General features: G+C 46.2%; 1 protein-coding gene and 1 pseudogene across 1 annotated transcript in view; one reads left to right on the top strand and one right to left on the bottom strand.

The window, feature by feature from the left end:
- Positions 1-26,521, bottom strand: part of Ergic1 (endoplasmic reticulum-golgi intermediate compartment 1) — a 107,670-nt gene that overhangs the window by 54,628 nt on the left and 26,521 nt on the right. The window contains exon 2 of the mRNA XM_010622167.1: positions 222-283. Coding sequence (XP_010620469.1) covers positions 222-283 — 62 coding nt within the window. The remainder of the gene's footprint in view (positions 1-221; positions 284-26,521) is intronic.
- LOC104860860 lies at positions 20,711-21,625 on the top strand (annotated as a pseudogene).

Below are 26,521 nucleotides of genomic sequence, written 5' to 3'. Positions count from 1 at the left end.
TGAGTATGATCCCTGGTATCAAAAAAAAAAAAAAAGAAATTTATACCTTGGAGGGCTACATAAGGACAGAAACTCAATGTGGGAATAAGTGAAGGACCTGGCATGAAGTTCCCTTTTGCTTTTCCTTCCTTCTTCCCTGATCCGCAACTTCTGTGCAGATGGTATGAGTACCCAGGGGCACAGGCAAGGGCGGGGGCAGGGGTTGGAGGGCAGCTACTCACTAATGGCCCCGGTGTAGGTTGGCTGCGTAAGGTCCTTGGGCACCTTCCTGTAGATGTCAAACCTGCAGAGAAAAAAGAGAACAGCAGTGAGGAAGACACATGCACAGATGGGTCTCAAGGCAGTGGGAGGGGAGCTGCTGCATGGCAAGTGGATCAGAGAGCCACAATTCCTTCCATTGCTTTGGCCAGTCTCACCCGCTGCCCCAGACCTCAGGAGAGCCCACCTTCTGCAGCCCTCACCCCTCCACAGTCCTTCCAGGCGTCCCTTCATCCTATCTTCTGTGTGACACTTATTACCCAGGGTCATTACAAGTGACCCTGCACGTTCATCTGTTTACATTTCTTGATAGGTTTCCCCCCATCAAAATGCATCCTCCTTGAGGGCAGGGACCTTATTAGGTTTTGTTCCCAGCCTTGTCTCCAAACCCCAGCGTGGGCCTGGCATGCTGCAGACACTGGATCAGTAACTGCAGAATGAACCGAACACCTGAGCCTCAGGTGACTTAGACACTAAAACAGGGAGAGACTTGGGCTCTCTTGAGTTTATGATGGTGCCGGGGCAAATTGCTGCTCTGCATCACCTCTCCGCCCCTTTCCCTTTCCTGCCTTCCCCACCTCCTCCTCCTGTTTCCACCCCACACAAACAACATCCTCCTGCTGGCTCCGCTCCTGCCGCTCCAGCTACCTGCTCCTTGGAGATTCTTCTTAACTTTACAGCATGAGATTAGCACAAAATCCATCCTGGAGCCCACAGTCCTGGTGTCAGTTTGTGACAGTGCTGGGTCCCCACTGTGTTTCCTCCCCAGTAACACTGTAGCGACCTTTCTTTCCTGTGGGTTCCTTCCAGACACCTGAGGCACTGACTAGTGTGTTGAGAAAAGCCAGGGCTTCAGAATCACATAGATGTGGGTTTACTTCTGAGCCCATTTTACCACTGGCTATTTAAGAGAGAAGGTCCTGGATCAGACTGCAGACTGCAACAGACTTTACTTCCCAAAGCCTTGGTTTCCTCATCTGCAAAAGCAGAGCCACAACTACGTGACGCTGCAAGGTTAACGAGAAGAGGAAATGTGTCTGCAGAGGATTAGATGCCTCATTCACCCGGGAGGTGCCCACATATTTGGCTCCCTTCCCATCCCTCGAATGTGAGCAGCAGACAGTTCTCACACTGCAGAGATCTATCAACAAAGCCATAGTCCACAGAGCATTCCCAGGCTCTTGGGTGGAGCCTGACTCAGTGGAGTGGCTGGTGACAAGCTGGCATGTGACTCCTCTGGTGATTGGGAAACAAAATACACTCTGCTAAGCCCAACGCAATGGCCTGGCAATCTTGCATAAGAACTGATTCTTGATTCTGGGTGCTAATTACATGGAAAATGTGCTCAGTTTCTTAAGACCTCAGGGAAGAAAAACCTGTGGGCTGCCAGGTTCGAGGTACCACTTTCTCTGTTGTCTGCTCTGTGCTTGGGCTCCTAACTAAAGGCACCAGAAATTAGAGCGGAGGGTGTGATAGAAATAGGAGGTCTATGTGATACAGTTCTCCATACCTACTCAACTCCCTTATCTTGCACATGTGGAACCCTTTAACCTTCAGAGGTCTATGAGAGGGCCGTCCCATCATGGGCTGTGGCGTCAGACTGCCAGAATTCAACCTGGACACCACTGTGTGTCATTAGGCATAGCACTTCACCACTGTGTGCCTCAGTTACTTTGTCCATGAAACAGGGCAACAGTAAATATCTCACAGCACAGCAGTGAGGGTCAAATGACTGAGTTCATGTAAAGCAATGACAACTGTGCCTTGCATCCAGGAAGTACTAGGTAAGAATTGGCTAGTGTTCTTATTAATGCTCGCTTGACTAATGTTTGCAAAGCACCTACTATGTGCAGAGCCCACAGGGATAAAAATTGGCTTTTGGTCCTGTGAACCTGAAGTTTAGCAGCAGAAACAAACAAAACACAGAGAATGGTGTGGTCAGCACTGGGGGACCAGACCCCCACTCCCCACCTCTGTTCTGTTCAGTCTCTGTGAGGCTTCCTGCACGAGGTGACGCCTGAAGACTAGAGCAGGAGGAGGTCGAGAGTGGGTAGAAGGGGAGAAGTCTAGAGAGGGGGACAGGGAAAGTCAAGACCAAGAGTGGGGCAGAGTCCAGAGTGCTGCGTTTACTCCATGTTAGCAGGGAACGGAATGAGGCAGGAGGCTAAGATGTGGGCGGGCCCGAGTGCCAGGCATGGCCGGTGATTCCCATGCCAATGCCAGGGGGACCAGGTGGATAACACACTGCAGGGCTGTCAAAGATCAGCAAAATGAGAGTTGGGGGATGGGGAGCTCCATACAGACAGGCCCCTAAATTGTGATAGTCCGGCAGTGATTTTTTGACTTGACCACAGTGTACAAGAGATCCACGTTGAATCGAAACTGCGCTGTGACTTTTGAATCTGGATCTTTTCCCAGGCTAGCGATACTAAGTACAATTCTTCCTCGCCGTGCTGAACACAGACAGCAAGCTGAGGCTCCTGGACAGCTACAGGATCAGGACAGCAACTGACTGACGCTCCAATGTGCTGAGTTCAGTGAAACCCATCAGAGAGTCAACACTTCATTATAAAATAGGCTCTGTGTTAGATGCTCTTGGCTAAGTGTAGGCCAAAGTACATGCAGTGAGCATGTTTAAGGCAGCCTGGGCTAAGCTATGAAGGCTGGTGAGTTAGTTGTAGTAAATCCATTTCTGATTTACAATGGATTTAATGGTAGCCTCATAATGAGATGAGGAGCATCTGCAGAGGAACCAGGTGGAGATGTGGGCTCATCATGGCCAGATGTTCTGATCTGCCAAGTGGAGCCAAAAATTTTAAAATTGACATGGAAGCTTCCAATCAGGACAAATATGACAAGTCTGTAGATCAAACGAGGCCCAGGGTCCTCAGGCTCTCTGGGCTGAGAAAGCAGAGCTGAAGGACACAGTCAGCCTCATGTCTTAGGAAGGACACTTTGCGCTAGGGGAAAGGGCATATGGGGTCTAGACTGGAAAAACAAGCAATAGGCAGGGTTGTGGCAGGGGCCTGACATAGTTATCTACATTCAGAAAACCGCTGCCCTGGCTGGAACTCAAGTTTTTCCAAACAAAACAAGATGTGCACAGAGGGTCTGAAAGGTTCTTTCTGGCAGTGCCCTGGGGCTCAAGCCACCACAGGTAGCTAAAGATTCAGTTTTCTGGTCCCAATTACCATAAGAAGCCCACAGACAGAAACTGGACCTCCCATTAAAAAAACAAACAAACAAACAAAAAAACATATACAAACTACTGTTGAAAAACTGTATGTTTTGGTAGAAGCCAGAGAGCACTCAGGTTAAGGTGAGGGGTTGCCTGGGGCAGAGTCAAGGTGGGCAGGAAGGGGCAAGAAGGGTGGCAGAGGGGACTGATCAAATATTGACATATATTGAGGCTAATGGGATTCAGGTGCCTCCTTGCTATAGGAAGGAGGTGCAAACGTGGTGGTTGAGAGGAAATGGAGGTATTGCTGTGAATTCATGATTTTCAAAATACAGACAGATATAGAAATAGATGCATGTGTGTACACGTCATCCATACATACGCTCCCTAGCTCTTTTCCTAAAGTGGGTCCAGGAAGCCCAACAGCTCACCAGCAATGAGGAGAGCCAGCAGCTCAACCTTAGCTTCTAAACACCATTCTCCACTCAAAGGGTGCAGAGCACCTTGCAGAAGTGACTGGTTCCAGGGATGGGAAGGGAACATGCAAGATGAACCCAGAGCTTCACCTTAGGTCAGAAAGCAGGAAAGTGTTCAAAGAATGAAGAGAACAGATCAATGGGGCAAAAGGCCAGCTTGCGGGGGCTACTGCTGGCCAGAGAAAGGACAGCGTGAGCATCACAAAGAATAATGACAGTCATAGATTGTAACTCACTGGATAAAACAGGAAGCCACGAATCTGTACACATAGAGACAGAAATGGCTAAGGACAAAGTCTGATGAGGAACAGGATATTATCGCCCTGTAAGATTCTCATTAATTACAAAGAAGGTGCAGTGGTACAATGGAGAAACCAGGAAGACATCATCTCGACTAAACAAGGGTGTGAACATCACCAGGAAGGAAACACAGGGGCATACGGTGCCTCCTACATGCTGCACTGAAGAGGGCACAGCATTGCTTCTGTGGGGCCTTGTGCAAAATGGACAGCTCCAGTCTCACGACGAGGAAAACACCAAACATCCAAACTGGTAACTGGCCAGCATTTGTCCAAAGTGTTAAGAGTATGAAGAACTAATAAACACAGAGGACCTGCCAAGGATTATAGGAGACTAAAGAGACATGAGAAGGACATCTGATGTGGGATTCTGGCTCAGTCAAGGGCCAGCAGTGAGACATCTCATGACATTTGAGTAAGACCTGTAAATTGGCCAATAGTCCTGCATAATGCTCTTTTCCTGGTTTTGATAATGGGGCCGTGATGGTATAAGACGTTAGCCTTTGGGGAAGCTTATGTAAAGGGCATATAGAAACTGTACTAGTTTTGTAATTCTCAGAGCAAACATGAAATCATTTCAAAACAAAAAGTTAAAGATACTTTTAAAAAATCGGATGGAAATTTTTAAAAAAGTAATGCTTTTTTCCCACAAGGCCTCATCCCTGTTGAGTGGTGCTGGGCGCCAGGCTGAGGACAGTGACTTTGTTGGGGCAGGAATGTGGTGAGCGAGATGAGTAAATAAAGCTGGAATAGAGACGGTGAGGCCTGAGGCAAAGTGCAGGAGGAAACCAAAGGCCATGTATATTTGGCGAAGAATAAGTGATGCTGTCATGACCACTTCCAGCCCAGGCTGGGTACTTTGTCACACAGTTATCTGTACTCCTTATAGGTAATGATGGTCCATATCTCCAGGGAGAAAAACAGGCTCAAAAGAAAGCAACCTGCTCAAAGTTACCAAGCCACTGAATAGCAGAATTAGTGCTCTGAGTCCCTGGGCCATGGTCTCTCGAGCAGCCCATATTTGGAACCTGTTTAGAGCTTACTTATTGCAAAATTGCTTTAAGGTGTTATGGTTTTGCTCATTTGCTTTTACAAGGATGCTGCCCAGGAGATGGGAATCTCTTGGAAGACAGGAACCAGTTCAAAATTCATTCATTCATTCATTCATTCTAGAGGCCGGGGATTTAGCTCAGTGGTTCCGGTGCCTGCCTCGCAAGCACAAGGACCCAAGTTGAATCCCCAGTACCAAAGCAAACAAACAATCAAACTTCATTAATTCTATTCAAAAGTATTTACAAAGCATCTATGGTATCAGATAGTGTTTCAGAAGGTGGGAAATGGGTTTATCAACACAGACATAGCTCCTGTCCTCATGAAGCTGCCGATCTAACCAAGCTTTGGTTCCTTGGAAAGGATATAAGTACCCATAGCACACAGTAAAAATGCTGCTTTCCCGTGCCATCGACCCAAGCTGGTGAGTAGTATTAGGGTAGGAGGAGAGCTGAAAAGGACCCTGATTCCAGAGCTGACCACAGACCAAGTGAGTCAGTAGTGAATGTCTCTGAGAAATTGGGCCACCAAGAGGCTGGTGAGAACTCCAGCGTATGACAGTTTAGGAAGTGAGCTGGCCACCCTCTCTCGCTCACATTAGTCAGTCCCTTGCTGTGGTGATGTGATCAGCGAGGCCACCTCACTGTCAAAAGAATGCGGAAGAAAGGGGAAAGAGGATGGGGGAAGGAAAGGGGGCGCTGAGCGCAGACCCAGTAGGTGTTAGGGTCGCGCTAGGGCTGAAGAACTAGAGCTGCTTAGTTTCAAACAGGGAAAGCTGAAGGGCAGATTCTATATACTTCATCAAATAAAATGTCCTCTCCCTGCCTTCCTGCAGCCTGTGAGGCTCTGCACCATGGGTCCTAGGCCTTTCCCCTTGGGCCTTTCTCTCTGCCCAGACTTGCCCCGCCCAAGCCCTTGGGCAAACTGAATGAATGGATGGATTGGCACCAGGATGAGGCCCACAAGTTGACCTTCAAAATGAGGGGAAGGCCAGGGCTGGTGGTGGTGCACGCCTGTAATCCCAGCACTCGGGAGGCTGAGGCAGGAGATCCCTGCAAGTTTGACGCCCGCCTGGGCTATGTAGTAATTTCAAGGCCAGCCCGGACTACACAGCAAGACCTTGTCTCAAACCATCCCCTCCCCCTAAAATGGGAGGAAGATGAAATGGACAGTAGTGAAGCTGGGTGGTATGTTCACAGTAGCTCCTTCTATAGTACTGTTCTCTCTACACTGGTGGGCATTTACAAATTTTCACTTAAAATGAGCTTAAATTGAAGTGAGAGAACAATCAACTGGATTTCAGAAAGATTACCCTGGACTCTAGGAGTAGAAAGAACTGGAATAGGAAATGGAGCCAGGTGGGAAGGACCTTCATCACCTGCAGGGAAAGAACCCCAACAGAGACTTCATGGGGCCTCTTGCCCTTAACTCTCTCTACTGCCAGGAACAGCAGCTTCTCTGAGACTATTGTGTGTCCCACCCCCCGTTCATCTTACAGATGAGAAAACAGAAGCCTCAAGAAGAGTGAATCGAGCTCACGGTTTATTAAACTCCAGAATATTTAAAACAGAGCCCAGGGTGGTGGCATGTGCCAGTAGTAGTCCCAGCTACTTGGGAAGCTGAGGCAGAAGTTCCTGAACTCAGGAGTTCAATGCCAGCCTGGGCAACATAGCAAGACCCTGTCTTACTACGAATTAAAGTTAAAAAGTATTTAAAATAAAAACAAGTCAATAAAAACCTATGAATTCCTTTTACCTCTCATGTCCTTGAAAAGGTATATGCCAGTGGTTCTTAAACAGGAACAATTATTCCCCCAGGGGACAGGTGGCGATGGCTAGAGACACTTTGGTAATCCCATATGGTGCTGGGGGATGCTGCTGGCATGCTGAACAGTGTCTAGTGCCCAGGAAAGACCTCCACAAGGAAACATGCACAGCCCCATGTGCCCAGCACTGAGGTGGAGAAAGTGTAAGTGCAATAAAACTCCACAAGTAAGCTCATCCTCCTGTTCATCCTATACTCTAAGAGGCCAGTGGTTGCTCTGCTTTTGCTGGGTGAAGTCACAGTCACGACCACCGTGAACACCAGGAACCTGGAGTAAAGCAGCGCATCCCTGTCCCTTTTTACTCTGTGCCTGAGAAGGCAGAGCTTCCATGGAAAAAAACTGGGTGAAGGAAGCCATAGGAAAAAGATAAAGTTCACCTGGATGACTTTGTGACTTACAGTGATGGTGCCTTAAGTACAAACGTCACTATTTCACGCAGAAAGGTGGCAAATTCATGCCTCTAGCTTCATCTACTGTAGGATAAAACAGTCCCATGAGAACATTGTAACTAGACACCAAGGAGAATCCAATTTACAGAACAGAAAGGCACTTTTCAGGCCACCTCTAGCCGACAGAGGGAAGAACGGTCACGTAACCTGGCCCAAAATAAACATGCGTGTCTTCCCCTGCTCCCAAGCAAGGAAACTGCCACTGGAAATGTCTGACTAACAAGTTTCATTTGTAATTTCTTTTCATAGCAGAATGCCTCAGCTTTGCTATTTTAACATTTTTGCTCGGGACCTGCTCTTGCAGATGAATCTCGGATCGCTCCGCGGCTGGCTGCATGTGGGTGGCTCCAGGGCAGGAGCTTGTGATGTCACTGTTTCCAAGGCTTTAATGAAATTAGATGCCATTTAGCAGCAAGTCATTGGAAGTGGTGGGTCATTCATTCCAAAAATAGCCATCAAGGCTCCTTGTTGGAGCTTTGGCCTGGACAGCCCTGCCCACCAGCCTGGCAGAGCCCCCCATGCTGAGGGCCAGGGAGTTAAGTAAAAAAATGCACTGATTTGTTCTCTGACTCCCTCTGCCTTACCAAGCACCACCAGCATGGGGATTGTGCTAATATACCTGTCTGTACGCACCTGGTTATGTACACACACGTGCATGTGTGTGTTGGGAACGCCAAGTGAGTCCTAAATTCATTCTCACCCCACCTCCCACCAGAAAACGGACCTTGACATTCACACTGCTAATGAGTTTAGACCACCCTCCCTTTCCTCAAATAGAATAAAAATCTGTCTCCACCCCAGACAGAGGAGCTTTGAAAGAGGAAAAATAACAGCAATCACAGCTTTGATGGCTGCTACTCCCATCATGAGGGCTTACTGCACACCAGGGCTTGAACTTAGATTTTACCTTCATTATCTCATCACCACTTTAGTTCTGTTTTGGCACCAGGGATCGAACTCAGAACCGTGCTCTTGCAAAGCAGGCACAGTGCCACTGAGTAAATCCCTGGCCCCTCATTATCACTTTAAAACTCCATCTGCAGATAACATCATTCTTCTCATTTGTTTGCTCAAGACACAGGGCCAAGACTTGAACTCACATAGTCTGAGGGTAAGATAGTTGTTTCTAACAGAGTCGCCGGCCTGAAGAGCAACAACAGGTTGGTGCTTGGACTGAAGGTTTGGATTTATGGGAAGGTTGGGAGTTGACCTCTGGTGCATACAAATGTGTGATGGTGAGAGTACAAATATATTACAGAGTAATTCCCTGACTTATGAATATCCAAGGTGTAAACTTTCACAGATATGAGTGAATCTCACATTATGAACATTAGACCTCCTTGTTTTTTGTCTTTTGTTTCTTTTTGGTACTGGGAATCAAACTCAGATCCTTGCTTTTGCAAAGCAGGTGGCAGCACCACTGAGCTAAACCCCAGACCTCACAATATGAACATCCGGAGCTGTAAATCAATTGTGAAAGTAGCTCACCCGAACCCTAATCCTGTACCATTTTAAGGTAAGTGTAAAAGAGGGGGCTGGGAATTTAGCTCAGTGGTGCCACCGAATGTCTTGCAAGCACAAGGTTCTGAGTTCAATCCCCAGTAACAAACAAACAAAAAAAAGAGGTAAGTATAAAAGTAAAATGAGTTTATGTACATTATTTTCGTATGTGTGTTTCATTTTTATTGTGCTTTACATTGTTTATTTGTATCAAAGGTGTGTAAGACTCACTCTGTCAGACTTACAAATGAATCCAATTCAACTTACCAATGTTCTCCTGGGACAGAGCTCATTCGTAAGTTGAGGACTTACTGTATCTCTTTGCTTCCAGCCCATCCTGTGGCTCTCTCCTCAAACCCTGGTGCCTGCATGGTGGTCTCTATCCTCAGCATGGCCCTCAGCTCTGGCAGCCTCCACGTCTGCTCTATCATCCCACATATGAGCTCTCCCACCCCAGAATATTCTCTCTGACTGCAGAATCCTGGCCTTTCCTCTTCCCCTCACTCCTACAAAGACCAAGTCTCACCAAAGAGGAAGAGAGGTAAATCTGACTGCTGGGCTCCTAGGAGGCCCAGACAAACCACAATCTCCATCCCAAGGTGGCCTCCTCCAACTCCCTGGGCTGTGTAGATAAACTTCTGGTCCAGCTCTGGGAGACAGCTACAGGGTCTTCCACTCCCATTAGGCCAGGTAACATTCATCCCTGAATCTTGTGTGGGTCATGCAGGACCTGGCCTGTTAATGACACCCAGTAAATTCTAGGTGAAAAGAGAAAATACTGTCTGCATGGGGCTATTAACCATAGCACCAGTTGTAATAGCAAATTTCTGAAAACCATGCAAACATGAAGGCAGAGTGGACCAGTGCATACTCAGATCATCCAGAAAGCAGAGGATGATGTGGCTGCTAAGGGGAATGAGGACAGTACTAAACACTGGCATGGGGACTCTCTGGGACACAGTAAGAGGAGAAAGACAAAGGGAAAATACTATGTTCTGTTAAATTTTATGTGTGTACTTATGCGCGGAGGGGTGGGGAGTAGTGACAACAATGAATGTATATTCTTCATTAAAACTTTGAAAAGAAAACCATAGATGGTGAAACCAAAACCATATATTAAATTGTTACATCTGTGATTCTTTGGCAAAATGTAAGAAGTTAAATATTTAGGGATAAATTTGACAAATGAAGGGTATGACCCATATACTGAAAAGTAGAAAATATCACTCAGGAAAACAAAAGAAGACATAAAAAAATGAAGAAACACACAGTAAGTCACAAGTCTCAATATTGGTAAGATGAGATTTTCCCCCATATTGATCTACAGGTTCAACCCAACTCCAAATCAAAATCACCACAAGCATTTTTGTAGAAATTGAAAAGCCAGTTCTCGTCACATGGAAATGCAAAGGACTTAGAATGGGCAGAGCAACTGTTTAAAAGAACAAAGTTGGATCTGCCTGCAAGTTCAACCAAATCCTTCTAGAAGAAAACAGGAGAAAATTTTTGTGATTTGAGGCTAGGCAGAGAGTTTTTAGATGAGCTACCACAAAATATAATTCAAAAAAGGAAAAGCTGATGAGTTAGGCTTCATCAAAACCTACAAACTTCTGCTCTTTGAAAGCCACTGTTCAAAGAATAAAAAGACAAGCCACAGACTGGAGAAATATATATGTGAATCACATGTCTGATAAAGGGTTTAAATTCAGTTTAAAGAACTCTCAAAATTCAATAACAAGGGGCTGGATATTTGGCTCAGTGGTGCTGCCACCTGCCTCACAAGTGTAAGGTCTCAACTTCAATCCCTGGCGCAAAAAAAAAAAAAAAAAAAAAAAAAAAAAAAAAAAAAAAAAAAAAAAAGGAAGAAGAAAAGAAAGAAAGAATATAAAGTAGTGAAGCCATTTTGGAAGAGTTTGGCAATTTCAGAAAAAGTGAAACATAAACCAGCTTAAGTCTGCTTTCCACTGCTATAACAAAATACAGGAGGCTAGGAAGTTTCCAAAGAAAAGAGTTAATCCCTCCAGACTAACTCATTCACAGGAGACCCAACTCACTGCTTTAAGACTTAATGTAGCCTTGAAAGAGCTGCTCTAGTCTTCAGAGAAAATCATTAATCCATTCATGAAGGTGCCTCCCCAAACCATGCTAATCACCTGTCAAAGGATCCACCTCCTGACACCAGCACATGGAGGAATCGAACCACATGAGATTCTGTGGGGGACAAACCATACCCAAACCACAGCATACATCTACTACATGATCCAGCCACTCTCAGAACATGCTCTAGAGAGATGAAAGACTATACCCATACAAAGGCAGGTATGTTTGAAAATTCATAGTAGCTATATTTGTAATCGCCAAAAGATGGAAATAAACCAAATCAGCAGACAAATGGATAAACGATGGCCTACCCCTAAGATGAAATAGTACTCAGAATAAAAAACAATGCACAAGGGGAAAAAATGAGAACCAAGACCTGTCATGTAAAGGTACAAGATCCCAATGATGAATGTAACCGTATTGTATACCTAAAATGTACCAATAAACTCAATTAAAAAATGCACAGTGCTACACACAACATGGGTGATTCTCAACATAACTGCTGAACAGAAAGCAAACTACAGAACATAAGGTACGAGCCCATCTACATAAAATTCTGGAGGATGCAAATTAGTCTGGGGTGACAGCAGCTGGCTGGTTGTGAGGTGGGGGAGGGCAGGTATAAGGAAGCTTTGTGGGTAAATGGTGACGTTCATGATATTCAGTGTGACAATGGTTTCACGGGTATACATATATGTCAAATTCCTCAAATTATACACTTTAAGTATGTGACATTTATTGTGTGTCTATTATACCTCAATGAAGCTTGTTGAAAAAAACTCTAATAAAAACTCTAAATAACTAAAAACTCTAAAAACTCTAATAACAGCCACAATTACAACGCATCAACTACATGATGTAACAAAAAACCTTGTTGGAGCCAGTTGTGGTGGCACCAACCTGTAACCCCAGCACTCAGGAGGCTGAGGCAGGAGGATTGCTGTAAGTTCGAGACCAGCCTGGGCTATACAGTGAGTTCCAGGGCAGTCTGAACTACATAGTGAGACTCTGTCTCAAAAAAACCAAAAAAAAACAAAAAACAAAAAGGCCTTGTTGGATACCTTTAGAGGTGCTAGGTCAATGATTTAGTCTCTGAAAATTGATAAATAAGGGAAAATGCTTATTCTGACTTTCTTGTTATAAAAATGTATCTGTTGGTAACCGAATAGTTCACAAGGGTAAAGTTCTACCTTATAGACAAATTTCAAAGCATAAATGGAGAAGTACTACTAAGAGAATCAGAAAAGTCATCAGTGATGAAATTCTGGTTCTAGGCAAGGACCAGCAATGACTGGCCACTTCCTAATACACAGACCAGGCTGCCACCGTTTCAACCCAGTGTTCAATCTCAGAATCTCCAAGAGAAGGCACCAGCTTTTCTCGACCTCACAGTGTGAGGCTTATGTAAACACACAGCGCCACATACCAATGCTTCTTACCAAGAGAATGGACCCCAAGCTGAATCAAGGTTCCTGCTCTCATCATCAGTTTATGGAAAACACCAGGAACAGGTCACATGTTTCAATTAGCCAAATCCATACTGTGGGAATTCTAGAGAATGACTCAGATTCTTCAATAAATAAAGATTAGAAGGAGAAAAAAAGCATGTGAAACTGTTACCAATTATAAGAATTATAAGACGTGTTAATCACATGCAATGAGTAGCTCTCGTTGGATCCTGATTCAGTATAACCCTAACCACTCACTTCCCCAGCCTTCCTTGTGGCACGATGTAAGATGTAACTACTTAACGGTTTGGACCGAGGATATTTAAAGTGTCTGTTTGGGCCAGGGAGTGTGTGATTTTAGGATCAAAGGGTCAGACATCACTGGCACCAACACCTCCATAGTCATTCCTATATCTTCTTATCTTGGATGCAAATATAACATCCAGAGCTGGGACAGCTCTTTTGGGACTACAAGGGAAAAGTTTAGCTAATAGCAGAGAGAAAAACTGTTTGGCACCCTTGGGATGTTGGATCAACATCAGCAACTGCCTACCTCTCGTCAGGTTATTTGAAAAAAACAAAAACGTATATATTCTGATTCATGTCAGCTTTTTTTTTTTTTGGTACTGGGGATTGAACTCGAGACCTTGTGCTTACGAAGCAGGTGGCACAACCACTGAGCTAAATCCCCCAGTCCTTGGGTTAGTTTTTAACCAGGCTTCCTATTACTCCAGCCAAAAGTGCTCCTTACAGATAAACTATGAAAGAAAATGCAAAGGAGACTGGAAGGGTCTTGATTTCTTGCCGTTTATTGAGGAAGAATTTGTGTAAACTGCTGCTCTTTCTGCAGTAGTCAGCAGTCCCCCCTTATCTGTGCAGGATCTGTTCCAAGACCCTCAGTGGATGTCTTAAACCAGACAGCACCAAACCCTATATACACTATGTTTTTAACTATACATACCTATGATAAAATTTATGACTAGAAACATCAATAATAAAACAATTTTAGGGCCAGGGATTTAGCTTAGTGGTGGTGCTGCCGCCTGATGCTCAAGCACAAGGTCCCGAGTTTGATTCCTGGTACCAAAAACAAAACAAAACAAAACAGATTTAACAATGCACTGTCACAACATTGCTAGAATCACTACAGTTGTGCTTTGGGACCATTAGGAAGTAAAATAAGGGTACTTACAAGCACTTCGACAACATGACAGTCCCATAACCTAGATGGCTACTAAGAGACCAATGGGCAGAGAGTTTGTCCAGCACAGATACACCAGATGAAGGGGTCATTTGCATCTTGGGTGAGATAGAACAGAGCCCTGGGAGATGTGATCATATTGATTAGAACATCACACAGTTTAAAACTAATGAACTGTTTATTTTTGGAATTTTTCATTTAAATTTTTGGACAGACTCAGACCACATGCAATTAAAATCTCAAATGGTGGGGGCAGGGATCCGACTGTACCTGGAATGTTACAGCATGGCTGGCTCCCTTACTTCATTTAAGTTCTATATTTCAATGCCACCTGTTTAGAGAAGCCTGTCCTGGACTCTGAATGAAATATACTCCTGTCTCTGACCTCACTCTGCTCTCTTTTTCTGTACATTGCTGCCTAGGTCCATGTTCACTGCCTGACCCCATCACTGGAATGTATGTAATGAAAGAGCCTCAGCCTTACCTTCCTGGACCTCTAGGGCCTAGAAAAGGGTCCAGCACAGTGGTGGCCACAAGAAACACTGTGGGATGGATGAAGGGGGCAGCATTTCTCAAAGTGGGGGTCCACGATCTGCATCTCAGAATCCCCCAGGAAGCTGCTTACATTTGTAGATTACAGGCCCCTACTGTGCAATGAACTAAACCAGGCTGGGGCTGGGGAGGGCAGGAATCAGCATTGCCAAAAGCACAGCTGAGGAGAGGCTGGGCACGCTAGAACTGCTAAGGGGTGAACATGCACTTCCTAGCACTTTCCGCTTGTACCTACCTGAGTTACCACAGAGGGATGAGAAGAAACTATTGTACCCTGGGCCTTGTTCCCTAGGCCAACCATTACTTGGGTTGGCCAGACCTACTCTCCCCACTACTCAGCAGGTGCCTTCAACTGAACTGAGGCCCAGACAGGCCAAGCCACCTGTCTAGGCTCACACAGACAGCAAGAGGCAGAATTAAAATTGGATCCCTGGTCAGGCATCCAGGGGGCCACACATTGATCCTACTTCAGCTCCCCAAATTCTACCCTGGCTTCTGGAGGCCCCACTATTTGTGCTCAGTGCTGCCCTCCTGTGCCCATGTGAGGCCTGGTGCTGACAGGCCACAGACACTGTCAGCAAGTAAAGGGAGAAGGGGCCAGCTGAGCTGCAGCAAGGGGGGCCCTAGCACAGCACAGTCAGTAAGGAGCCCCTTGCCCCTCCGCAGCCCCCACTTTGCAGCAGCCAGATGAGCTCAGGCACAGGAAGAAGAAATGCAGCCTGGGCTTGGCCTGGAGTCAGGCTTCCCACTCGTCAAGGCCACAGGGAGTGCGAGTCAGGGGTTAGCAGGGGCCCCCAAAATGTTTCCAACTCACTGGAAACAGGATGCGGCCATGGCCCCACACCACCAGGACACAACAACATCCAGTATGCAGACTCTATAAATGGAAATGTATTCTTAGAGGGGCAGAACATGAGAGGGGTTTTTTAAAAGTGACCCATCATCGGATAAAAATACAGCATTTAAATGCTGAGCAGCAGGAGCTATTCTGGGGACTGTCTTCTCATGCCTGTGGCTCCCCGCCAGGCATGGCCTTTCAGAGATTTAAAAGGAATAAACTGTTGCTGTCAGTGTTTTTAAGTTCAGGGGGAGGGCATCAGGGGCAAAAGTGGCCATGCCAAAATCCCCATGGAAGGCACCTCTTAGAGTAGCACCTTCGTCCTTCCTACCCATTTGCTGTAGTTTGGCTTTGTGCTGGGAGAATTCCTTTTGACTACATACTCAGCAATGCTGAGAATTAAGTCAAGGCCAAGTTCTGACGAGGCCTGGGGTAAAGGTCAGGATGAAGGCTTTAAGAGGGGGAGGGGCACGACATTCACTGAGCCACATCCTAACATAGCACTGCATCCTTGCTCAAAACCAGTCAAGGTACAAAAGCTAGATCTATCCCCATCTTCACAGAAAAAGAAAACGGAGGTATAGAAAAGGCTATATAGAAACACTGGTCTCAGGCTGAGACATTGACTCTAAGAAGACATGCAGAAACAAGGCTGGAGAAAAAGATGGGAGGGCATCACAGGCATGCGGCAGTGCCTGCAAAAACTCATGGTCCCCAAAGCCCGGGTCACTCAGTGAACTTGTGGTGAGCTGAGGTTTGCAAGCAGGAAGTTTCTGGGCCTGGATGGATACCATGGCACAGGGGCCTGCAGGGGCAGCTGACAAGTGTTAAGAAGACAGAAAACACGGTATGGAGATAGTGTCACATGGGAGCTGCCAGGTAAGGCTAATCTGACAAGGAGATGTGTAAAATAAATGCTTCGGCAGACACATGGATACCCAGGGAAGAGCATTCCAGGTAGAAAGGATAGTAAGTACAAAGGTACAGAGGCAGGGAACATACCCCCTGGATTCCTGGAGTACTATGGAGGTTAATATAGCTGGAGAGGATGGGGAGGTCTGAGAGAACCCTGCTAATAATTTTTTTTTTTTGTACCAGGGATTGAACTTGAGACCTTGTGCTTGGAAGGCAGGCCGTAGAACCACTGAGCTAAATCCCCGACCTGGCCCTACTAATTCTTTAAAACTCAACTCATTTCTTTCTCTGATCTCTAATCAGGCTCAGGCCAGTAGAGGTCCATGCACCCTTCAATGTTTCTGCAGCCCCCAAGCATCTCTCTGTTGTCCCATGGCACAAGCCATGTAGCCATCAAACCTGTACACACTGTATTCAGGAGTGAACAGCACAGCTTACCCCGTCTTATTCAGAGTACTGGTGTTAGGGCAGGCAGCTGCCTTATATGTTCTGAGAACCCCAGTGCTTGGCCCTGCAATCTCAAGTTTGGAGCAACACCTTTAAGCAACAAGAAGCCCACTGAGCCCCAGAACACTGTGGGTCTCTCCTGGGCCCTGAGCTCACCTCAGAGTGCAGGTGAGTCTCTTCAAGGAGTCAACTGGCTTCCTGACCAGCCACTGGCAAGGGTGACTTCACAGACAGGGCGGGGAGACAGGCAGTAATGAGTGACTGAGAGAGAAGGAACAACAACCATACTTCCAGCGTCAACCTCAACCTACACTTTTTTTCAACAGCTCATGGCATAGCTGAGCCGTGGCTTTAAGAAGAAAGTCCGCATGGAACAATAAACATAGAAAGCCAATTTACTGGGAAAGTATTATTCTTAGATAACACCTTTCCTGATGAAAGAGGTTCCAGGAAACATCAAGTGTCCCACACGAAGGAACAGACGCAAGCACTGATCACCCAGCTACTCATATCAGCAAATAAGAGGCCATAAGGCACAGCATGTCTCACAGAAATACATGCCTCTGGCGTAAAGAAATGCCTACAGGCTTGGCAGGTTCCAGAACAGAGAGAAGGGGGCTGGGTAAGGCCTTGGGCAAACTACAGTCCACAGAAAAAATCCCAGCTAGGCCCACAGCTCGACCCAGGGGCCCTGGGGTGGCCAGATCAGGGGAAATCAGAAATCTGGGGATCTAATGGGAAATCACCAATCAAAAAATAATGACAACTGTTTTTTAAAAAATAAAAAAATATGCAAAGCAAGGAAAACATTTGGGTCAGATCTGGCCTGGGGATAGTTTTTGAACCTGACCCTAAATCTTGGATGTGAAATATATTTGTATCAGCACAGGCAGAATTGAAAAGACAGCAAAGAGACCTAAGCATTAGAGAGCTTGAAGAGAACTTTGAGATCATGGACTCTTCTGACCTGGGGTCTCATGTCAGGGATCACTGCCCAGCTGCTAAGATCTTGCCTTGCCTCCCTGTGTAAGTGCTGAGAGGGATCAACAATGCCTGCCAAGAGTTCTGGAATGGGAACATGAGATTCACACTTTTTGAATATTTGTTGATGATGATTTAGTCCAGACCCATTTTGAGGGCAAGAACTGATATCCAGAAAATGGCACTGAATTCTCTGTCACAAGCAGGAACCAGTCCCATCTGGGTCTCTTCTCAGGATGCCCAGATGTCCCTAAATCTTTAGGCTTTTGGAACCCTATCAAAGACTCCTCTTGGAGAGAAGCCATTTCTAAGCCACTAATGCAAGTCAATAAGGAAATTTAATTTTAATAGTGATTCATTTTATCCATGACTTCTTAAGAGACAGAATCTCTTCTAAACAGTGAGGGGTGCCTAAGCACTGATGAAGCCATCTGTGGATGCTGCCCACAGTTGAGGGCGTGGGGTCGGCCGAGGGACCAGCCACAGAGGGTACCAGGGCCCACAGTGCGAACGGGCTGCCTCCTGCCCAGCCCCCTCCTGCAGGGTGTGAGTCATGCCTCTTGACTTCAGCGCACTGGCTACACAGTCTCCAGTTTTACTTGGCTCCTGAGCAAAATGTACTTTTCCAAAGGACACTGATTCAACTGAAGCTGAATTTTGCAATGCCCTGGCAGTGGTGAGGCCAGTCTTCCTTGAGTACACTCTGTCCTGGAGAGTTGGGACCAAAGAATGTGTTTAGTGCCTCCTCTTTCTTTCTTCCTAACTGGTGGGATCCGTCTGTCCCTGGGCAGGATCCTCCACACCCATGTCAGTCATCACCTGCTGTAACTACTGCCCTGCTCTATTTCCTCCCTGCATAGTACATACACTTGGATCAGATTTCCAAGGACACTGAAAGCAGGTTTGGGAGAACCACTGGAAAAGAGGAGCCCACAGCTAATGTGGCTCCTTACCCCCAGCTGGCATCTCCAGTACCAAGTGCATCATGGACTTGTTCCTTAAACACAAACAAACAAACAAACAAAAACAGATTTTTGTTTGAAGCAGTTTTAGATCCACAGCAAAACTGAGTAGAACACACAAAGTACTCATATCTTCCACACCCCTACACATGCATGACCTCCCCATGACCAACATCTCCACCAGAACAGGAACCAGTGAACCAACACTGACACATCGCATTGCTCAAATCCCACAATGTACACCAGGGGTCATTCTTTTCAGTGCTGAATAATAGCCCATTGTCTGGCTATAACAGTGTACCTGGTCTTGCAATCCCCATGGATTGTCACAGCCAAGGGCTCTACTGCCTCATACATTAATTAACTTCAGGAGTTGGGGCAGATTTTGGCTCTGAACCTCCAGGGTCTTCCACCTGTAAGATGGGGATACAAATTCTGCCCACCCAATGGGAGTGAGGATAAATGTGGAAACTCACTCACTTTTGAGACACTGATCACAGTTCACAGCATGGAGCAAGCACACAGAAGACATTAGCTGTGACTATGCTCACCAGCACTATGGCTCTCATCACCATTTGGGGTGAGCCCGCTCTCCTCTCCTCTGTAAAGCAGCGTGGGGGAGGCAGAGACAACCCAGGCTTTGGGTTTAAACCCTGACTGCTCGGGCAACTGGGTGGATCTCTCTGGGACTCTCTTTACTCTTTATAAAATGGGGAGAGGAATTACCACATCCCTCTTCCTGGGGGATTTTGAGCACAAAGGAGATTGCTAATTAGAATGCACAAAGAGTTTCTGGCATCCAGCAGATACCCACAGAAGGCCATGTCTTTGCTGGCAGGGAGGGAGAGGTCCTTGGCATTTCCTGAGAACTGCCCCATAAAGAGCAGAGAGGGTGGGAACAGCAATGTATCTGAGGACGGGGTGGAAGTCTAGCCCTGCTGCCCAGCTGCCCAACATCAGGAAGGAGAAGCACTACTGTGGGTTAGAACTAGGGACAGAAGGGCATCTTCAAAGGAGGGGAGAAAGGCAAGAGGCTAGGAATATGGACAGCAACTTCTCTGCAGCTAAATGAGCTCTGCCTTGCTGTTTTCTTGTTGTCAAATGACAGCAGAGAGCTGAAACATAGACCACAGCCAGTGCCAGCCAGCAGGTGTTCTTGAGGCCTCCAAGGGGCAGCAGCAACCACACCGTGCCCACAGGTGAGACCAGGGGAACAGAGAGTGCTCAGCAAGCTGTCATGTAACATCCTTGGCCTTCTATTCAAAGTGGACAGCCCCACCTGGGTGCCCTTTCACCCTCACTGTAGCCAGAATGGCTGGTGGGTGTCACTTCCCAACCCAGCAGTGTTAGTGACTGGGGAGGGACATGCTGTCAATATGCCTGCTTTCCACATAAGGACAAAGCTACCCATGTGGCATTGCCAGGAAGCACTGGAGCCAAGGCCTAAACCCCGGGCTTCCAGACCCAGGTCTCCAGACACTGCACCCAGCTGGCTTCCCAGGGCTCTGCGGCTGCATCACTGTCCCTCATGAACTTGTACATGTGACACTTGGCATCAGTTCTGCACATTTCACTCGCAGCTCCCCTGCTGGTGATGCAATCGAGCTGAACAAAGACAGTCACTGGGCTGCAGCCAGGGTCCAACAAAGTTCTGCTCCGGGCTACGGAGCTCCGGGCTGCTCCTTGCCACTGCCAGAAGACAGGCTGGACAGGGCATTGCCACAGCAGGTCTGTAGCTGCCTTTTAGGCCCAACTCCTTCAGGTGCTAGGTGTGGTTTGGGAGTATTTACTTTACTTCCCTGTGCCTCAGTTTCCCAAGCTATCAAACAGCACTCACCTAAGTGGACTGCCCTGAGGGGGTTCCTATGTTGGTACATGGGAGGGACAGAGCACAGTGCCTAGCCACCAGGAGTGATAAGTGCTCCCCACTGTCTCCATGGTCACGAGGTGGCATCACAGACTGCAGGGCTATGTGCCTAAGCATAAATAGGCTTTCAAAAAAAAAAAAAAGAAAAATGGGACTTGTAAATAGGGTCTGCAGTTTGATCCTTAAGAACAAAGTTTTACTGGGCCAGGGATTTGGCTTAATGGCACTGTGCCTGCCTCACAAGCACAAGGTCCTGAGTTCGATCCTCAGTACCAAAAATAAAAAAAATTGTATAATCAATAACCTCACTTTTTAGTAAAAAGAAGAGCCACTGTCAGGCAAAGAATAGCCAGCAACAGCCCCCTAGCTTGATGCTTCTTCTCACCAGTCTTTTATGAATGTCTTGGGTTCATGCAGATGGTACTAACTTTTCATTTCTCAGGATGATATGGAAAGTTGCCTTTTAAAACTCATCTACTGGGGTGGGAGAGCAGAGGGGCCCAGGGCATGACTCAACCACTGCTGCTTCCACCGCCCGTCACCAGCTGCCCAGCCATGTCAGAGGTGAAGCTCAAGGAGGGTGTGAAGACCCAAGAACAACCACATCAACCTGAGGGTGGCAGGGTAGGAGGGCTCAGCAGTGTAGTTCAAGATCAAGAGGCACACCCCACTGAGCAAGCTATGAAGGCCTACTGTGAGAGGGCTTGTCAATGAGACATTAGATTCAGGTTTGATGGGCAGCCCATTAATGAAAGACACTCCAGGGCAGCTGGAGATGGAGGATGAGGATGCCGTCAATGTGTTCCAGCAGCAGATGGGAGGTACAGCCTCCAGAGGGACTGTCCCCCACCCTGCATTTGCCGTGGAGTGGTGAGCACACAACCAAGCCAATTAAGCCAAGGACCACCAAACAACCCATCTCTGTCTGGTGTACTTCTGGTGCTGCACAGAACTGCATCTACAGAGATGTGTCTACAGCTTAAATTGGGCCAGATTGTTTTTTGATTAGATAACATGAGTTGTGAGGTTTTTGTTTTCATTTTTGTTTTTTTCTCCCCTCCAAAACATTTGTCTATAGGAGTTGTAGGTTCTGTCTGTAGACCAGCTCTCACCCCAGAGCTGAATTGCTCCTGAGTTACCTGTTGTAATCATGTAGACAGAGCATGTACTCCCAGGGAGTGCAGCTGTGGGATGGGGCAGTCTCACTTGCTTTTTGTTGTAGGCACAGGTTACTAGAATTGCAATTTTAGGCTTTGTCAAGCGTATGGTAAAGTTGAAGGGAAAAACTGGACTGTTTCTTGAAAAGTAAAACATACATGACAAGTCATTGCATAATGTGGCCATGCTCTCTGCTCCTGACCATGTCACCTGGGGGCCTGAAGCTCAGGATGTCATCCCTCTTGGTCAGTACCTGCTGAAGGGTACCTGGGCAAAGATGAGCACAACAAAAACCAGCTTATTCCCTTTTTGTAACACAGAATAAGGTAACTACCACATTTCTCATTTGATAATTGTATTGTGGCCTCTGATGAACAATTATGGTCTTCATATAAAAATAAGTTTCCTGAATTTGCAGTTACATTACTGTGTAAAAGAGCTACTTTAAGGCATGGTCACAAAAGAAACCACGGAAAGGTGAGTGTGTTCTTCTCATGGATCCATACTCCACCACTTTCCAAGTATGTGTTGATGACTCCAGTTCTGGGACATGTATGTTTTGGGCTCTATGCCAGTTACAGTGTTCATAGTTCTGCCTATTGTCCTTTTCTAAGGATCCATTGCTGCTTGTCAGCCATTCTCTGACTTTCACAGTCACCTGACAATGACCTGCCATCTCTTGCTTGCTTAAAATTCTGCCAAAAATGTTCTTTGTTTTGCTGTATAGGTTTAGGGTGGGGTGGGTGTTTGTCGGCTCTGTTGTGTTTATTCACCAATTTGTACATCATTTGTTGTCCTTTACTACTGTAAACAGTAAATATAGTTTGGTATTCTGTCTCTTGGCTTACATTAAACACTGCCTTTGGGGAAAAAAACAAACAAGTCATAAAAAGCACATCTATTGGGCCAAGAATTTAGCTCAGTGGTGCTATTGCCTGCCTCACAAGCGCAAGGTCCTGAGTTCAATCCCGGGTACCAAAAATAAAAAAAAAAACAATAAAACTCATCCATTCAAGGATTAAAAAATGAGTCTGTTTAAATAAAGTGTGAGGTGCATAACAGTGTAGGTAGATATAGATACAGCAAAAATTGTGATAGTGGCCAGGAGTGGCTGAGACTTGTATAACACTGGTTAAGGACATCCCTGATCTGAGACTAGGGAAGGTTCTCATAGCCTGACATCAGCAGGTGGCAAAAAAGGACACACTGCCAGCTGAGTAAGGGTGACAGAGCTCATGAAGGAAACCCAGGTCCCACTCAAGAAAAGTCAAGGCTGGCCAGCCAACTTGCCAGGACAAATTCTTCACAGAAATGGGATTTTACAGTTGAAAGGCAGATACCTTTATGCTATTGAGTGCAAAGATGTTATCACTGTCATTGTCCCCCCTTATCTTTCTAGAAACATGTAAAGTCATTGCTCAATGTCCACAGGGAATTGGTTCTAAGACCGCCATGGATATAAAAACCCAGGGATGGGCCAGGGATTTAGCTCAGTGGTGCTACCGCCTCCCTCGCAAGCGCAAGGACCTGAGTACCAAAAACAACAACAACAACAACAAAAAACAGGATGCTGAAGTTTTACAAAATGATGTAGTATTTGCATGGAATGTATGCACATCCTCCTGAGTACTTTAAACATCTTTATATAAGACAATTTAAATGCTATGGGAATAGTTGCTATATGGTATTGTTTAGGGGATAATGACAAGAGACGCAATGTTTTTCCTGAACATTTCCAAGTTGTTTTTGGTTGAATCTGTGTATATGGAACCATGGAGCCCATGGACTAAGGACTATACTCATTTGTGAAGTCTTTTTTATTTTCTTGGGGGAGGGTATCAGGGATCGAACTCAGAACCTTATACTTGCGAAGCAGGCTCGATGCCACTGAGCTAAATCCCTGACTCTGAAGTCTTGATATGATAATGAAGCCACCACTTAACATTTTTCTTTACTGGTCTTTATCTTTCCCCTTCACTTGTGCCATCGTTGTAAACTTTGTATTCTGAGATAATTTTAGGCTCCCAGAAGGGTTGAATGGATGGTACCAAAAATTCCCTCCATCCTTTAACCAGCTTATGTTAACATCTTACACAACTATAGGAAGATTCTTAATACTTAGAACTGAACCTTGGCATGATCCTATTAACTAAATTGCAAATTTTTTTGCAGGATTTCACCAGTTTTATCATTCTCGCCCATTTGTTGGTTGGCAATCCCACAGTGCATTTAGTTGCTGTCCCTTCCAATCTGTGACATATCCTTGTCATTCCTTGTCTCTTGAGATGGTGACACTTTTGAAGAATATGTGTCCCTTTCTCAGATATCCCGTGAACTGGGTCTTTCTGATGCTGTCAGATGTGCGCTCATCTGAGTCCATTTTCTAAGTGGCTCTAACAGGTTATCTGAGACAGAAATGACAAGGAAAAGAGGTTTATCTGAGCTCACAATTCTAGAGGCTGGAAAGTCCAAAAGCATGGCACCAGCATCTGCTTGGCTCCTCGTGTGGGCCTTGTGCTGATTCAACTTGTGGTAGAAAGCAGAAGGCCAAGTGGGGGCCTCTTTCTTTGAAAGAGACAAAGCACACATGGCAATCATGCTTTCTAACAACCTGTTCTGGTGATAACTGATCCAGTCCCATGGGAGTGGGGACTATTCCTGAGAACATCATTAATCTCTTTTAACAACTTAATCCTCTCTTAAAGGCGCCTCCTCCCAACACTGCCATGGTGACAATCAAATTTCCACACAAATTATGGCAGAAACAAACCCTCTCCAAGCCATGGTAGCGTTCCTGGTAAGAACTCGAGTTCTGCGTGCTCCTTGACGCCAGTGCACCATACCAAGGGATACAATGTCAGGGTGTCTTGATGGTGACGGAGGCCTTCGTCACCAGGTTAAGCAGGTCTGCCAGCACTCTACACGGCAAAGTCTCTATTTCCTCCCTGTAATCACTGAACATTTAGGGGCACTCTAAAACTATGCAGATGTCTCGTTTCTGATTAAGCGTTTATGCACTAATTTTAGCATCCACCAGTGGGTTTTAATTGAGGCAATTACTATGGTGGTGTTCTAATGGTGATTTTTCCAATTCCATCATTCTTTCTACATTTACTCATTGAAATACTTGTCCTTTGTTTTGTCTTGAAAGTAAAAGTCGTTGGCAGGAATTTACAAGCTTGCCAGTGAGCAGAGCTGGGCCTTGAGATAAATAGTATCTTTACATGTTTCTAACGAAAAACAGTCTACTGCATTCAGGACTTTACCTTTTTTTCCCCCCATTTTCTTCTTTCTTTACTTCTTTTCACCTCATTCATCATTCTGCTTTATCCATCGTTCTGATTTTAGAGCTACTGAGTGCTGAGCTGGCCCAGCACTGTCAGAAACATAGCTCTGAAGTAAACTCTGGCTCTAAACTAGGTCAGTGATTTACACTTGGGCTTGGACTCTTGAATTATTTACTGAGCACCTACTATGTATCAGGCAGAGTGTGGGGGGCCCTTAGCCCAAATATACATCTTTACTCTCATACTGACTCAGTTCATTGTCTGTTGCTCTCACAGAGTACCTGGAACTGGATAATTTACTGACTTCTTTTTTAAAGGGGCTATTCTGCCTTAGTTCTAGAGGCTGAGAAGACAGGTGAGGCCTCATGGTGGAAAGCGGGAGGGAGGGTGGGTACTCATTCCCATGAGAGAAGATTTAATCCGTTCAGAAGCTCCATTCCCAACTCCAAACACTTCTTCCTAGGCCCTGCCTCCCAACACCACCACAGGGAGAAATTAAGTCTCAGTGTGAGTTTTGCTGTGGTCAACCTGTATCCAGACTACAGCCTGAGTCTTGGTAGATCAGTCTGTTGCTTCCCATTTTATGGATGAGGAAACTGAGGTTCATTCATCTAGGCGGGAGATATTTAGTGTCTGAAGTACCAGGGTTCATGGACAGCCCTGGGACAGCAGATGTGAATAATACTGGCGAAGCCCAGGCCTTTGAGGAATGAATGCACCTTCTCAAGGAGGGAACAGATGATAAACGAGCAAACAGGACAGGGGTTTTTCTGAAGTGTGACAAGAGCTATGAAGGAAGACACAAGGTGACGTGACACAGCATGACACAGGGCATGGCGGACCCTCCCAACAGAAACCTGAAGAGGCAAAGAAGCCACCGTGCCAGGGGCATCACTGGAAAAAGCCTTTAAGTAGAGGGAATGGCCAGGCTTTGGCCAAGGCTCTGAGGCCAAGGCATGAAGCCGAGTTGTGTGAGAACACCCGTGGCCACCACAGCCAGGGCCCGGGGAGGGGAGATGGCCCACATGAGGTAAGCGAGGTGGACAGAGGACAGACTGCCTGGATGGAGTCTTCAGGATGGGGCCAGGACTCCGGCTTGTTCTCCATGGTAGATCTGGAGCAAAGCAGAGAGTTTAGTCTCACCCAGAGCAATTCCAGTGATCAGCAACACAGCCAGGCCTACGTCCACCTAGCAGGGCCCTTCCTCCTCCATGGAACACCAGGCCAGGCACTCAGTCAGAGCTCTGGGTCACAAAGGCCCTGGCCTTCCTTCCTACACAAGACCACTCAGAAGCCCCACTGCAGGTCTGTGGCTCTGGAAAGACCCATCCTTCTGCTTCCCTTGACCCCAGGACCCTCCAGCCCATAGCTTCCTCTGAGGTGCCCACTGATCTGGATTCTGCCACACAAGCCTCAGAACAAGTTCTGAGAGACAAACACTGAGCAAACACTGCTGCCATTCCTTTATCAGATGTATTCATAGTCATGTGATATGGTACAGTGGTTAAGAGAACAGACTCTTAGCAGGGAGGCCTGAATTCAAATCCTAGCCTTGCTACTGGCCTAGGCTGAAGCTGGGTGAGATAGTGAACTTCTCTGGGATTCAGCTTGTCTATGTGTAGAATGTCCATAAATAGGTTGTGGGTATTAAATAAATCAATAGATGTGAGGGGGCAGAGGTTACCATTCCATTGTTGGCCTTTTTTTTTTTTTTTTTTTTTTTTTTTTTT

The sequence above is a fragment of the Fukomys damarensis genome, unplaced genomic scaffold (genome assembly GCF_012274545.1).
Source record: "Fukomys damarensis isolate Sample0158 unplaced genomic scaffold, DMR_v1.0_HiC HiC_scaffold_9, whole genome shotgun sequence".
Classification (NCBI taxonomy): domain Eukaryota; kingdom Metazoa; phylum Chordata; class Mammalia; order Rodentia; family Bathyergidae; genus Fukomys; species Fukomys damarensis.
Note: the sequence above shows the minus strand (reverse complement) of the source record. Positions and strands in the feature narration are given on the sequence as shown.